The sequence below is a fragment of the Poecile atricapillus genome, chromosome Z, assembly GCF_030490865.1.
Source record: "Poecile atricapillus isolate bPoeAtr1 chromosome Z, bPoeAtr1.hap1, whole genome shotgun sequence".
NCBI lineage: Eukaryota > Metazoa > Chordata > Aves > Passeriformes > Paridae > Poecile > Poecile atricapillus.
In genome coordinates this window covers 23,768,377-23,782,051 of record NC_081289.1, presented here as the reverse complement: position 1 = coordinate 23,782,051, position 13,675 = coordinate 23,768,377, and the positions used below count along the sequence as shown (strand labels likewise).

At 42.6% G+C, this 13,675-nt stretch overlaps 1 protein-coding gene across 2 annotated transcripts in view; it reads left to right on the top strand.

The window, feature by feature from the left end:
- LOC131593057 (synapsin-3-like) overlaps positions 1-13,675 on the top strand; it is a 164,486-nt gene that overhangs the window by 15,208 nt on the left and 135,603 nt on the right. The window contains exons 3-4 of one of the 2 annotated variants that reach the window (XM_058865248.1): positions 6,721-6,812; positions 6,869-6,871. In XM_058865248.1, coding sequence (XP_058721231.1) covers positions 6,721-6,812; positions 6,869-6,871 — 95 coding nt within the window. The remainder of the gene's footprint in view (positions 1-6,720; positions 6,813-6,868; positions 6,872-13,675) is intronic. The other variant, XM_058865246.1, reaches the window with a different exon arrangement.

The window sequence follows — 13,675 nt, the reverse complement described above, 5'->3', positions numbered from 1 at the left end:
CCATTATCCCCAGGAAGAGACAGAGGTTACTGTGGGCATCACCTGGTACCAGTGGATGAGGAGAGAGCTGGCAGGGACACTGTGGTGTGTACACCACTCTTCTGTCATTCATCAAAATGAACGTGACACCTGACTTTGTTTCCTCCTTTGTTTCTTCTCTTCTGATCTTCAGTATAACACTGAAACCATATTTATAATATTCTTTAAAGGCTGCAGGATTTATTATTGTCCACCATTTAGTGAAACCAGGCAACCAGTGCCACTGCCTTCTTCCTGCTGGCTGCAGGGAGAGAGTTGAAAGGCTTTGGTGGTGTAAAGACAGCCCAAGCACTCTCCTGAGTCATGGCCCCTTTTTCTGTGGAGGCAATTTGGATTGCATTTTGCTTATTTGGGTGTTTTTCCACTTCTGTAGCAATGATAGTTGTTCATGAGACTGATTGAAACACTGATCCAAAAGTGAAAATCTATTTGACCAATTCTGATTAAAACCCTGATGCTTTAAGTTTTGTGGGTAAAGCTCTAAGCTTTAAGAGAGCAGCTGAGTCTAAAAATAATATCTCTATTTTATGCTAAAATAAGCTGCTTAGATTTTGATCCACGTTGTTGCTTTTACTTGCCTGGTGATTTTTAGCTTTCAGAACTGCAGTGTATGCATCTCCAGTTCTTTTCTCTAGAAATACAAATACTAAAAAAGTTATTTTAGAAATGAAAAGCATTAGTTTGAGTAAATGGCTCTAAGGCTAAGTTGAACTTAAAGAACAATCTTTAAGTGCCACAGGAGTGGACCACATTGCTTTTAGTCTCTCACAAAAACGATTTTGCTTTTATCTCCTTGGTTCTTCATTGGCCAGAGGACAGGAGGCGTTAGGAATGACAGTATACTGAGGAAGAGGAGGTATTATACCATAGGCCTTATGCTCTGTCAGACGTTTTCCTTCATTAGAGAGAAACTGATTCAGCACCTCCTTCTCCACCCTCTCTGTGCTGTCCCAGAGGAAACTAAACCTTGTGTGCTCTAAGGATTTCTGGGGTTTTCCATCTGGATCACAACATACCTTGTGTAGGGTCTCCTCGGGCATCGAACATGCCGCATGCCCAAGGGGAATGCCTGGTGGCCATATATCCCCAGCACACCCACAGACAAGCAGAGGAGGGCGAGAGAGATGGGGCTGAGACCTGGACAGCCACAGAACCATCAGACAGACCATGACCCTCAGGTGGGGGGCAGATGAGGGGGACACTTGACAGCTGTCTGGAAGAGTGATGTCTGCAGAGCAGGAGATGTGCAGAGCAGGGTCAGTGGGATGGCCATGGATGTCTGGCTTATGAGAAGAGATGGGAAGAGTTGAGTTTGTTTCTCCTGCTGTAACAGAGAGTAAAGGAGACACGAGTGCTTCTAGTAAATACCTTGGGGCAAGTAAGGGTTTCATGACATGGTGCCAAGCGTAGCAAGAGGTTATACCCTATGGCTTTCATGGGCATTTCCAGTCCTGTGCCCTGCATGGATCAATGAGAGACACAGCAGGCAAGAGCAAGCAGCACCTCTTAGAGAGAGTCCACCTCCTTCAGGGTACCTTTCCTGATGATATTTCCCAGAGGAATTTTAATATGTTCACAGACATCTTTCCTGGCATTGGCTAACTGATGGTAGAGTGGGGTGAAAAGTGTGAAAGGGGAGTCATGAAGCCAAAAGATCCATCTACACTTTTACTTCTGTTGTTTGTCCACCCATCTCCTTCCCACCATTTCCTGTTGTGACGAAGTGGGTCCGTCTGTCCGTCTGACACACATTTTTCTTCCACAGCTCATTCATTTGTTCCCACTGTTCAGTTTATTTTCAGGGAATGATTTTTCAGTGAACTCCTATGTACATGCTTCTGGAAAAGTCTTGTGGTATAGATTATGACTCCATTGGCAGCCTTGTCAGGAAAAAAGCTGTACTTGGCAGTCACAGAAGATAATTGTAATACAAATCATGAATTTCAGCTCCATTGTACTTCCTACCCTAAAGAGGTATTTTCATGTGTGGTGTAAAATGTTCTTTCAAAAGGTAGAGTCTGACAGGTCTGTGTGTGATGAAAGGAAAACTAGCCTCTTGTTAAACAACGGTATAATTTTTATTCATTATATGTTTAGGGTTTGGGTTTTTTCCAACTGAATGCCAGAAAGCAGTTCAAGAACAGCACCAAAGTTCTCATAGCTTGCCACATGCAAGCTTTTAGAAGCCATGAGTAAAGGGACCTGGAGAACCAGCAAGAATTACTCTAAAATGATAATTTTATTAAATAAATCCTATCTTTATTATTATTATTATTATTATTATTATTATTATTATTATTATTTTATTTTATTTTATTTTATTTTGTTTTATTTTATTTTAATTGGATTTTGGAAGTTTAGAGTTCATGGTTTTGAGCCATTTTCTGAGATCAAAATATTTAGAAATGTGCCTTTTCTAAACCTCAAATTTTCAGATAGTCACATAACTTCTGAAATGAAAACTCAAGAGACAATTCTGAATGCTGTCAGAGGTGATGCACCAAAAGGTGTTCACACAGGTGAAGGCATATGGACCTTCAGCACCAGCATTGTCTTGGGCCTCAGAGAATGCATCCTAGCTTCAGGACTTGTGGAGAGCACTTGTGGAAGCTGCTCTTAGAGCCAAAAAGCAGTGTTTACATCACAGATGGACTCTGTCCATTCTTTTCTCTCAGAGAGCAATCCTGGTACTGGGGACAGGTGGGGAGCAGGGTGCCTGCCCAAGAAAAAATGTCTCATGAAGAGACAGGGGGGGATCAGGAAGTGCAGTCTCTAATTCTGTGTGCATGCATAGCTTCAGCCCTCATCCCATAGGCATCCAAACTATCTGCCCACCTTTCTGCCTGTGCAGGATTTAGGGATTGCTTACTTTCCCCTTGAGATGCTTGTAATGGTTGTAGTGAAATGTTCTGCTTTAGGAATGCAGCCTGAGGTGGGCCTTTCCTTGTACATATTGGAAGATCCACCAAAAAATAAGGCATAAAATCCACAGAGGGATGTATGTGATTTGATTATACAGTAGCAATTCCTCATCCCCAAGTGCCTAAGCCATGGCATGGACCAGGCTAGTCAGTAGCCTAGACAAAGCAATGCAAGGATTACAGTGGATCTCAGCCAGAATATGAGTTAAAAAATAGTCACACTGCTGCATGTTTGACAAACCCATATGGTTGGCAGAATTACAAATGGAGGAAGTTGTGGACCTGCCAGATAGAATCCCGGTGAGAGCAACAATTCTGATCAATTCACTGAAAAACATTATCCACAAGAAAATCTTGCAAGAATGGGACTAGTTTTGTCTAGGGGAAAAAACACCAAAAAAAAAAATAAAAAATGAAGTCTTTGAGGAATAATTCTTCAGGTTCTGCAGAAAGAAGTAATGGAAACAAAAAGATCTTAAAAGGTAAGGGGAGAGATTTAGATTAGGCTGTGGGAACATTTTCCATTGTTGTTAAGGTACAGACTGCCTGAGAGGGCTCCTCATCTGTGGAAGACAGAAGAAGGTTATGTAGTACCTGCACACAATGACAAAGGCAGAGCTGGTCTTGCCTTAGGAGAGAAAGACTGTGATGTCTTGAAGTCCTTCCAACATAACTTTCTGTTATTCTATGAAAAATACACCTTGGACGAGTGCTTCCCTTAAAGCACTAATAGGCACAGCTACCAAGGCAGGCATTTCTACTATTGCATGATTGAAAATGACAAAATCTTCCTTGTTTAAATACCAGGAAACAGAAACAGACATTCTGAAATACCTCACCAAAAAGATCTCCAGCACACAGAGGACACTGATGGAAACTGAGAGTACCTTAAGGTTTAGTCCAAACGATTTGGAGAGTCTTCTGATTCTTAATACCTGAAGGAGGCATTTTTGACAAAACTATGATCAAAGTAGCTGTGGGCATCGTCTCATATCCGAGCCCCACAGAGGTATGAAATATTTCCACTTCCACAGTCTCATTACACTATTCTTCAAGACAGATTGTGTCACGTTTGTCACACATGGTTTGCTCTTGCCCTGAATGTTTTTGCAGCCACTGGCACTGCTGCAAAGCAAGTATAAAACACCATCAGGCTAATGCAATGCCTCCTTCTGTTCCATGATTCCAAATGCAAATGACTCTGCGAGGCCAGAGCTGGGCTCTCCTGTTTTACGCATAGTTACCTGTCACTCTATCTGCATGGGCTGCTTTCAAAGACCTCTTTGTCTGCAAGGTAAGCTCAGGCTGGAGATGATCTCAGAGCTGAAACCTCAGCCAAGGGAAGTCATTGGGCTACAAAACCCACAAAGTTAAAAATACAGGGAGCACTGGAAAATCAACAGGAAACAATTTCTGCTGACTGAGGGTTTTAGCCTTCTTCCAAACGCCAGCGGCCTGTTGGATGGAACAAAGCAGCTACATGAAAGCAGAGCATTCCTTAACTTTGTCTGTTAAAGCAGAAGTGAATGCCAGGCAAAGGTCAGGATTGTCCCTCAGCTCTGATTGTAGATCTGGACATTTTGGGAGTGAGATAGCTGAATCCTCCAGACCCTCTCCACACTTCTCTCTCCTCACCAGTGTTCCCTGGACAATGGTTGCCAAAGGGGATTTCTCCTTTTCTTCTGGCTCTTGACATTAGCAGGGCCTGAAATTGGTCCTGGCAGTTTGGCATGAAGTACTCACCAGCTCGGGGGTTCTCAGGCCTGTTTGCAGGTCAGGTGTCTGAGCACAGCTTTGTTTGGCCTGACTGCCTCAGGGAAACGCCTGTCAGACCAACTTAGTCAGACTGCAAGAGCCCTTCATCGAATGAAGATTGCCCATTTTCACCACCAGCAAAGAGGAGTGCTAAGCTCTTTGCTACAAACCATCATGGAAAAAAATTTTAGAAGAAAAGCAGAAAAAACATGAAAACACAGATCTGAAACTTCCCTTTCTTGCACTGATGTTCACATCAGATGATGCATTCCTCAGCAACAGAAGCTGGAGGTCCAGCTTGACAACACTCTGCTTTTAGAGTGGGACATTTCTGAGGCCTATGGAGACACAGAGGTGAGGAAAATATCCTTTCATCTTCCCAGTCCACAGAGCCTCTGGAGCTAAAGTGTAATCTAGCAAGCTTGCCTTGACCCATTGGGGAGATCACTGATGGTGCCCAAAGCATCTGATCTTACTGAATTTGTCCAAGATGGACTCCTCTCTCCCTAGGTCTCCTGAGATTTTTCAAATTAATAAAAGGCAGGTGCCTTTTAGGAGTACATGTTTTCTCATCTCTGATCTGATAGGGTCACTGAAGCAGCGTGGCTGCGGCCAAGGCAACACAGTGCAACCTCTCATGAGTAAAACCCAGGCAGCCACCTGAACCACTGCCAATCCCTCCCTGTGAGCATGTCTGTCTGTCTATGTGTTTGTGTTTGAAGCAGAATTTATTTCTTGGCAATAGGAATTTTCCTTCTCTTTTCATTGTAATTGGGAGTTACAATGATGTAAGATCGTGTAAGGGTGCTGCTTTAAAAGTTTACGCAGGGCCGCAGACGTGAAATCTCATTACATCATCGGGTCACCAGTCCACAGCCATTGCTTTAAAATTATGTGGATTTTAAAAGGAAAGTTGGAAATTATTTTTTCATTTGTCGTCTGGCCTTTGAGCCTTTACAGGTGCACTAGTTCTCCATTGGCAAGTTTTTTCCATGAGTTCATGAGGACAAAACACGCTGCATTTTTTTTTTTCGTTTTTTTTTTAATGTATAAAAGTTGTTCCTGGCAATATCTTTTGCTTCCAACTAATAGAAGTAGCAGAAGAACATTAAGCAGTACAAGGATCTCAATAAAGTCATAACTATTAGCAGCACCATCTGACTGTTCTGGTATTAGATAGCTACTGGTTAGAAGGTGTTTTTACTGCTGCCCAATATTCATCATACTAAGTCTGAAAAAATGCTTTAAAAGGAAGGGGAAAAAACTGCTCAAAGGGAGAAGCCTAAATTTCTGCCTCAAAAAATGAAACCTGTTTATTTATATTTATCATAATCACCCCTGTGTCTTTTGCTCTGCATAGATGAAATATTCTTTGCCAGCCTTGCAAGTCATGCCTTTTTTAAAATACAAAGTGTTTTAATGATTGAGCAGCTCTGTTAATAACTTACCCAGCTTTGCTAACTCTTTAACAGTAAAAGGCTTAATATGCAAATGGCATATCTCTGCTTATCACCTTCCTGCAACATAATGAGGTTTAAACAGGTTTAAATCTTTTGTATTAGGTTTATAGCTGGCCAGTGGCATGGCAGCCTACTCAGACATAATTCTAAATGGATGTCTCCAAGTGGAAACTTGGAATTTGAATTCAAATTACCTTACCTCTTTTTATTATTATTGTTGTTATTATTATTCTTTCCTGCATGCATTTTTGAGTCTATTCATTCTTAATTCCTCCAGTACTTAATACTGCAATAAACCTAATCCTGTGTACTTTTACACCCCAAGTGTGGGAGCCACAAATACTTCTGCAGTCTCTTAGGGAAAACCAGCTATAATTGGATCTCCAGTTGCCTCACAGAAAAAAAAAAAAAAAGAAAGAAAATTAAAAAAAAAAAAAAAAAAAAAAAAAAGAAGGAAAGGCACATATGAGATGAAGAAAATTCTGTATCTGTGTGTTTGTGTTTGTGTCCCTGCTGCCCTTGAGTAACACTCTGTCCTTTTGCAGGCCGAGTTCTCCGAGTTGAACCTGGCTGCTTATGTCATGGGTGGCTGCATGGTGGACATGCAGGTCATGAGGAACGGCACCAAGGTGGTCAGGTGAGAGCACCAGCTGGTCTTGAAAAGTGGGCTTTGTGGAGCAATGTTGGGGCAAGCAGGTTGGCCTCAGGACGTGACAATTATCTGAATCAGGGCACCATAGTCCTGGTAGCTTCAAGGATTCTTGGAAGTGGTGAAAAGACTGGTTTGACTCTAGTGGGTTTGTATCAGGTCTCAGGTGCACACTATGCCATATAGTCATTGTTTCCAGTCTAGACCCTTCATGCAACAGCAAATGCCTCCCTCTCCGGTTCTTTTTAGCCTCCAGACTCCCAATGAAAGGGACAACAGATCTCCTCCCTTGATTGTTTTCTCCTTCTCTGTCAACTAACCCTCATTTTAAACAGTGGCTCTAATTCATTAGCCTACCTGTCTTAGGCTCTGATCCCATGGACTACCCTCGCAATAGCCTCCAAGCCCAGGTGACCAAGAGCAGCCATGAGAAGAGGACTCAGGGGTGTTGAAGGACAAGAAGATTAACATAAGCCAGCAGTATGCTCTCACAGCCCTGAAAGCCAACCACACCCTGGGCTGCCTCCAAAGAAGCGTGGCCAGCAGGGCAAGGGAGAGGATTCTGCCCATTTTGTCTGTTCTGGTGACACCCCACCTGGAGCACTGCATCCAGCTCTGGGGCACCCAATGTAAGAAGGACATGGACCTGTTAGAGAGTCCAAAGGAGGGCCATGATATCCATCACGGGGTGGAAACACCTCTCCTGTGAAAACAGGCTGAGACTTGGGGTTGTTCAGCCTAGAGATGAGAAGGCTTCAGGGAGACCTTATAGGACCTTCAAGTACCTAAAAGGAACTACAATAGAGTTTTGTAAAGGCACATAGTGATAGGACAAGGGGGAATGACTTTAAACTGAATGGGGTTAGATTTTGGGGATACACCAGGAAAATACCCTTCCTTTACTGTGTGGGTGGTGAGGGACAGGCACAGGCTGCCCAGAGAAGGTGTGGGTGTCCAAGCCTGGCAGTGTTCAGTGTTGGATGGTGCTTTGAGAAACCTGGTCTAGTGGAAGGTGTCCCTGCTCATGACAAGGGGGTTGGAACTGGATGACTTTTGATGTCCCTTCCAATGCAAACTATTCTGTGATTCTATGATCCTGATGTATGCAGCCTGATTTGCTCCTGAAATACCACTTTTTTCTTTGTGAGAGATTCCCAGTGCTCTGGCCTTGCCCTGGGGTATATCTCAGAGGTAATGCTATCTATTTGATGGGGATTTCAGTCCTACTAGCATTACTTCATTACTGCAGTCATTGCAAGCAGCCTCTTTTCCCAAGCAATTCTTCTCCAATCACACGTCCAATTCGCTTCCCAAAAGCATTCCAAGCACCAGAGTGGCAGCAATTTGGAGCTAATATTAGATGCATCTTTACAAGTTCTATATAAAGAATAGTGTGTTTTATCACATCTGTATATGATGCCTCTGTTTACCTTCACCAATATCACCTTCCACCCCATTATTATTTATGGGTTCCTGTCATTACAACTCCACATTTCATCTTTGATACAATAACTTTTCTCTGTTTGTGTTGAAATCTCACTGCTGTTCCAAATTAATTTTTCTAGCCACTCTGCCTCCTTTTGTACAGTTCCTTTGCACTTTTTGATGTATTCAGCATCTTTGAGTTTAATAATGTTGACACAGTTAATCAATGCTTTTGTCTGTTTGCAACTAGTTCAAAATTAGAGGTAGAGACACATAATGTAGCATGCAGTGATATTTTTGGAAGGCAATATTAGAACAGCTGAAAAACTGTGATTTTGAGCATGCTGGCCGCAGTTTAATTACTCAAAATCTCATTTCCAGTCCAAACAGTGCAAAGCAAAACATGTCACTGTCAATTAGCTATGCCTGTGGTCCATCAATTCATTTCAGGTCTCAGCATCTCTCTTGTACATCCACGAGTCTCCATTTATTCTTTGGTTAAATTTCATGAGCCTCTGCTAAAAACCTTTAGAGTTGTGTCTGTTACATGCATTTGCTTTCTTCTGTCCCACAAATGTCTGTTTCAGAGTGAAACAAAGCACTATGTCCCATGAACCAGCCACTGGAGCACTCATCAGACAGCGTGCAGCGCTAATGCACTCCTGTGTTCGCTTGCTCATGATGCTGGAAGGTTTCCCAAGAACCATTTCCTAGGTTGATCACATCTTCATTTTCCTTCCTGTGTCTTTCCTCCCAAAACCATTCATACATCTGGCAGAAAGATCTTGGGCTATTAAACTGAAACTGAAGACAAAATTTATTTCACAAAGCTGTCTGGGGCATGGTGTTCATGTTTCTGCTCACAGTGAACACACAGGTATTCCAGCTACCATTTTTGCATGGATATTTATATGTGAAATATGTGGTTTTTTGAATGGCATTACCTCAGGGTTTGTTGGGTTTTTTTTTGTTTTCATTCCTGCATATTTAAGGACACTTTTGCATTGTGGGAAGTGAATTTGGTAAATGCATACTTGTCTGGATATGCAATTTATATAGCATATACTACATGCCACAATCCTTGCAACCAGCAAATATTTATTTACAGCCTGTGCTGATGTGCCCCTGTTGTGCCTAGCTCAGCGAGTTTAAGAGCTCAGGTCAGCCAACTTCAACAGCAATTCTCTAGAAGGTATAGAAATTAAAATGCTTCTTCACTTTAGAAAGCAAATTGTGGAACTGAGCTGTGTAGAGGCACCTCAGCCCATCCACATGGGTGCAGCTGCTTCCCACTCCCTTCAAGCCCCATCATCCCATCCACAGCTGTGTCCTGCCTGGCCACAGACACCCTTCAGAGTGCCCAGCCACAGAGAGACCTCTTCAACTCACACGTGTGTGCCAACCCTGCTGCTGCTGTCATCTTTTTTCCATCACTTATTAGGCCTCTGTTAATTATTGAACAAAACATTCAGTCAAAAGTCATAAACCTTCTAGATGGTGAAATACAATAGTCACCATATTTTTTGATTGCCCAGAGTCATGGAAATCCCACTGACAATTTATAAGAAGGTAAATACAGCACCATCTTTCTAACAAGCACTTTTGGGATTCCCCCCTGCAGGAGCCTTGCCTGCTTCACATTCCTCTTCAAAGGGAGACCAATAGAATGTAGTAGTTTAGTGGAAAGACAGTGAATATACTACAGACCAGTAGATTTAAATCACTGAAATGATAAATTTCTTAAGAGCAACAATTAATATTCATATGAAGCAACAACTGGGCTGTCCTCTCCAATTTGATGTTATGTTTACTGATAAGGTATCTAACAATTTATTAGCCTATTGAATTCTGCCATTTTGGAGCAGGCCTCCTAGTTCTTTCTTTGAACTGGAAATACCTTCTGGCACATGCAAAGCCAAGTTTAAACCAATGTCTTTTTCTGCTGATCACTCGGTATTTTCTGACACCTTGGAGTTAAGGCATTCTTTCACACCCCATGTCAACTGATTTGAACTGCACCGGGAATACATTGTGGTTCTTTTAGCTGGAAGATAAATCTCCTAATAAGAAGGTATAACAGTCCTTAAAGCCTTCCATTTACCACCTGCCTCAGGAAAATTAAAATATATATATATATATATATATATATATATATATATATATATGCTTTAGAATTGGAAATTATAGAAAGCAAAGACATGGACATATACATGACTCCTAGCCTGTGTATCTTGAAATAAGTTGCTACAAGTAAGTTACCAAATAATCTAACTGAAGCCAGGCATTTCTTTGCTTGCCTGAGTTTTAAAACAAGCATGGCTCCAAGAATTTAATTTTACAGTAACAATGTTCTGGGTCTCCAGCTTCTCTTTTTTAGCTACTGTGCATTCTGCACATCTGTAGGAGGGGGTGGAGGATTTGAGATAGTGTCAGTGAAATGTGCTACTGGAGACAGAGGCTATCATCTAACAAATCCGAAAAACTGCATCTGTGTTTTCTGTGCCAGTTCCACCATGGTTTGCAAAGGATACATCAGCCTGTTCAGCACGTTTCCTTCAGACAGAGAGCTGGCCATGAGGTATCTTGTGCAGTCTCTATCAAGCACTTTTCTATGCCAGTGCCCTGTAACCCTTGCCCTCCAGAGGTCACTGGTGGGATGAGCTGGGCACCAGGAGCAGTGCTGGGCTCATCCAGGACTGGTGGGATGGGGAATCTCCCACACATTGGTCCTTGCTACCCCAGCACTTATCTGGAAAAACACTGGCAGCAGACCTTCCCTATTGAAAAGTTAAATATGGGAAACAGGAGGCAGTGTTTATGCATCCCAAAGGATCCCTCACCAGTTTAGACATAACAACTCTTACAACAGAGAAATGGAATAATTTCTGGGTGCAATAGCTGGAGTACTAAAGAGTGTGTAAATACAAGTGTGGGTTCATGCCTACCCTTGGGTGGATTCTTCATCCTCCTACCAGTGCATACACAAACTCCTTTTGGACAGGTCTACACACACAAACAGAAAAAGACAGAGTGAACCATCTGGAATCTAATTTACTCTACAAAGCTCCTGGACTGTGTCACTTTTACTGGGGTTAGATGTGAGGAATGGGATTTTTATTTTCACATTCCTCTGAAGGGCCCTTCATATCAATATTTTGGCAGTGTAAGGAGGCTGTCAATGTTGGCACTGCACCCACTCTGAGGTGCATTTATGCTTTCAGGATATTATAAAAGTGTCTAAGTAGAAATGAAAATTTGGGCTGTGTCTGCTTCTGACAGCAACATTTAGACTCCCAAGCTATGATCTCAGGTTCTGTATTCAATTAAATGCTTGACTGTTGGGCTTCACAAGATTTCAGCTATTAATTCCAGTAGATATAAGGCAGAGATATGTTGAAAGTCTGGACAGCTCTTTTACCTGGGGAATACTAATGTCTTTGGGAGCATTTCAGACCTTTAAGGATATAAATTAATCATGCACCAGACTGTTCTCATCTCCTGTCTCCCTGTAGAGCTTCCTCTTTTGCCATTGGGGCCGATCATCCAGGAGAGAAAGCACGTTTTCATGGGACCTATCAGCACTGTGGCCATGCCACTTGCAGCCACGGTGGGGTCAGTGAATTCTCCAGTTTGTCCACAGAAGCCCATTCATTCCTGTAGTTAACACTGACATTCCCATTGCTTCCAGCTGACTCGGTGCTTCTACGATGCTCTGTGCTGTGACAACACAACAGCAGCCTGTTGAGTCACCATCCCCAAAATCCCTGAAAGTGCTTTTTTTGCTTAAGCATATTTTTGCACTGCAAGCTGCAGTCACAGCATGAGGAGGCAAATCCTTTTACATGGGAGAGGTAGAGAAGAAACTGGCCAGCCCACAGGTGTTTCCCTGCTCTTCAGAGCTTGCAGACTCCAGGAGATGTGTAGTCTGACTAAAAAAAATCTGTCTGCTCCAGGATGCAAGACTCTTTAAAACCCAGTGAAGACATTGTCCTCTGCCCACTGCATTTTTCCCATCCCAGTAGGTTCAGTCACCCCAAAGGTCCATTGAGAAAATGCTGCCTGAAGGGGGCATGGAGGTTTTCTACCCTACAGAGGCCGTGCTTGCTCACCACACAGTAGTTGCATGTTGCTAGAAGGATGTTTTCGTGTTTCTCCAGGACTATTTGTCCACAAGATTTGATGGTTTCTTGTAGCTCTTCTACAGGGATAATGTCCAGGAAGGTCACGGGAGTAGCTACTGTTCTTGGACACTAATATAGGAAGCACTGGTAGGCAGTAGGTCATTTTCCAGCTTCTCGTTCCAGGAAGCTTGTGCCAAAGACGAACTCCAGCCGTTGTCTAATCCCTGTCTTTTTAAATTTAACTCTTGACCTAATTAGGGACTTTTTTGGAATGTTTTTTTCTGGCCATTGTTGTTGTTGTTTCTCGGGGGTAGTGTTGTTGTTGTGACTTGGGGGTGGTGTTTTTTGGTTGGTTGTTTTGCTGCTTCCAAACCAAATTTCTGCAATTTTCTGTGAAGTTTCAAACAGGAGAAAAAATGGCAGAAACTGATAGGGGGAAGTTTAGGTTTCTAGCAGCCAGATGGAAAAATATGTTGAGCGTGTGGTTCTCCCAAGTTTTGCAGAAAGTGCCACATGGGGGAGTACAATATGTGCTATGTATTTAACACTGAGAAACATTTGGGCAATATTTTTTCTATCAATGGCATGGCAATCCATAAATGTAATGGAGAAGTGTGTGTTACAGTCTGTAAGCTTTTGAAAATTCAGTTTAGGCAAGGGACCAGTGTGCCAAATGACCACTTCCCTCACTGAAATACCCTGCAGAGACAATGAGCTGGGGCGAGGTGTCTAACAAGGTACACCCTGGCAAGCTGCAGTTACATATGAAGCAATTTAACACCTCTAGTAAACATTTATAAACTGAGAAATTATTCCCACATGAGGGATGATACAACATTGTTTTTCACTCATATCTCCCCCGTCTTCACCTGCCTGTCCCTGTCCTCTTTTCTCTTTTTTTTTTTTTTTTTTTTTTTTGAGCAGGAAGTACAAAAGAGAAGAGACAGTGGGGTATGATTACTTATGTATTTATTCTCAGTTACTTCCACCTCAGCTCCTGCTGCTAAACAGCTGCTTGGAGCCCTTTGGGGCTTGCTGATATCCCAGATGAATAATGTCCCCCTCACCTCCCCAGCAGCTGGCGCACAGCCGACGTGCAGGCAGGATGCTGACAGTTATTGGGAAAACATTTGGCATGCAGGCAGCTGCCAGAAAGCAAAAGTCACTCTGAGCAGACCAGGGTGGGGAGCATTTCAGATACTAAACTACTCCCTGACCCTTTTTGCATTTACAGTTATTCTTTCCAATAAGGAATGAGCAGTCAGGGTCTAGAGCACTCAATAATTAGTTAATACAGGATTAAAT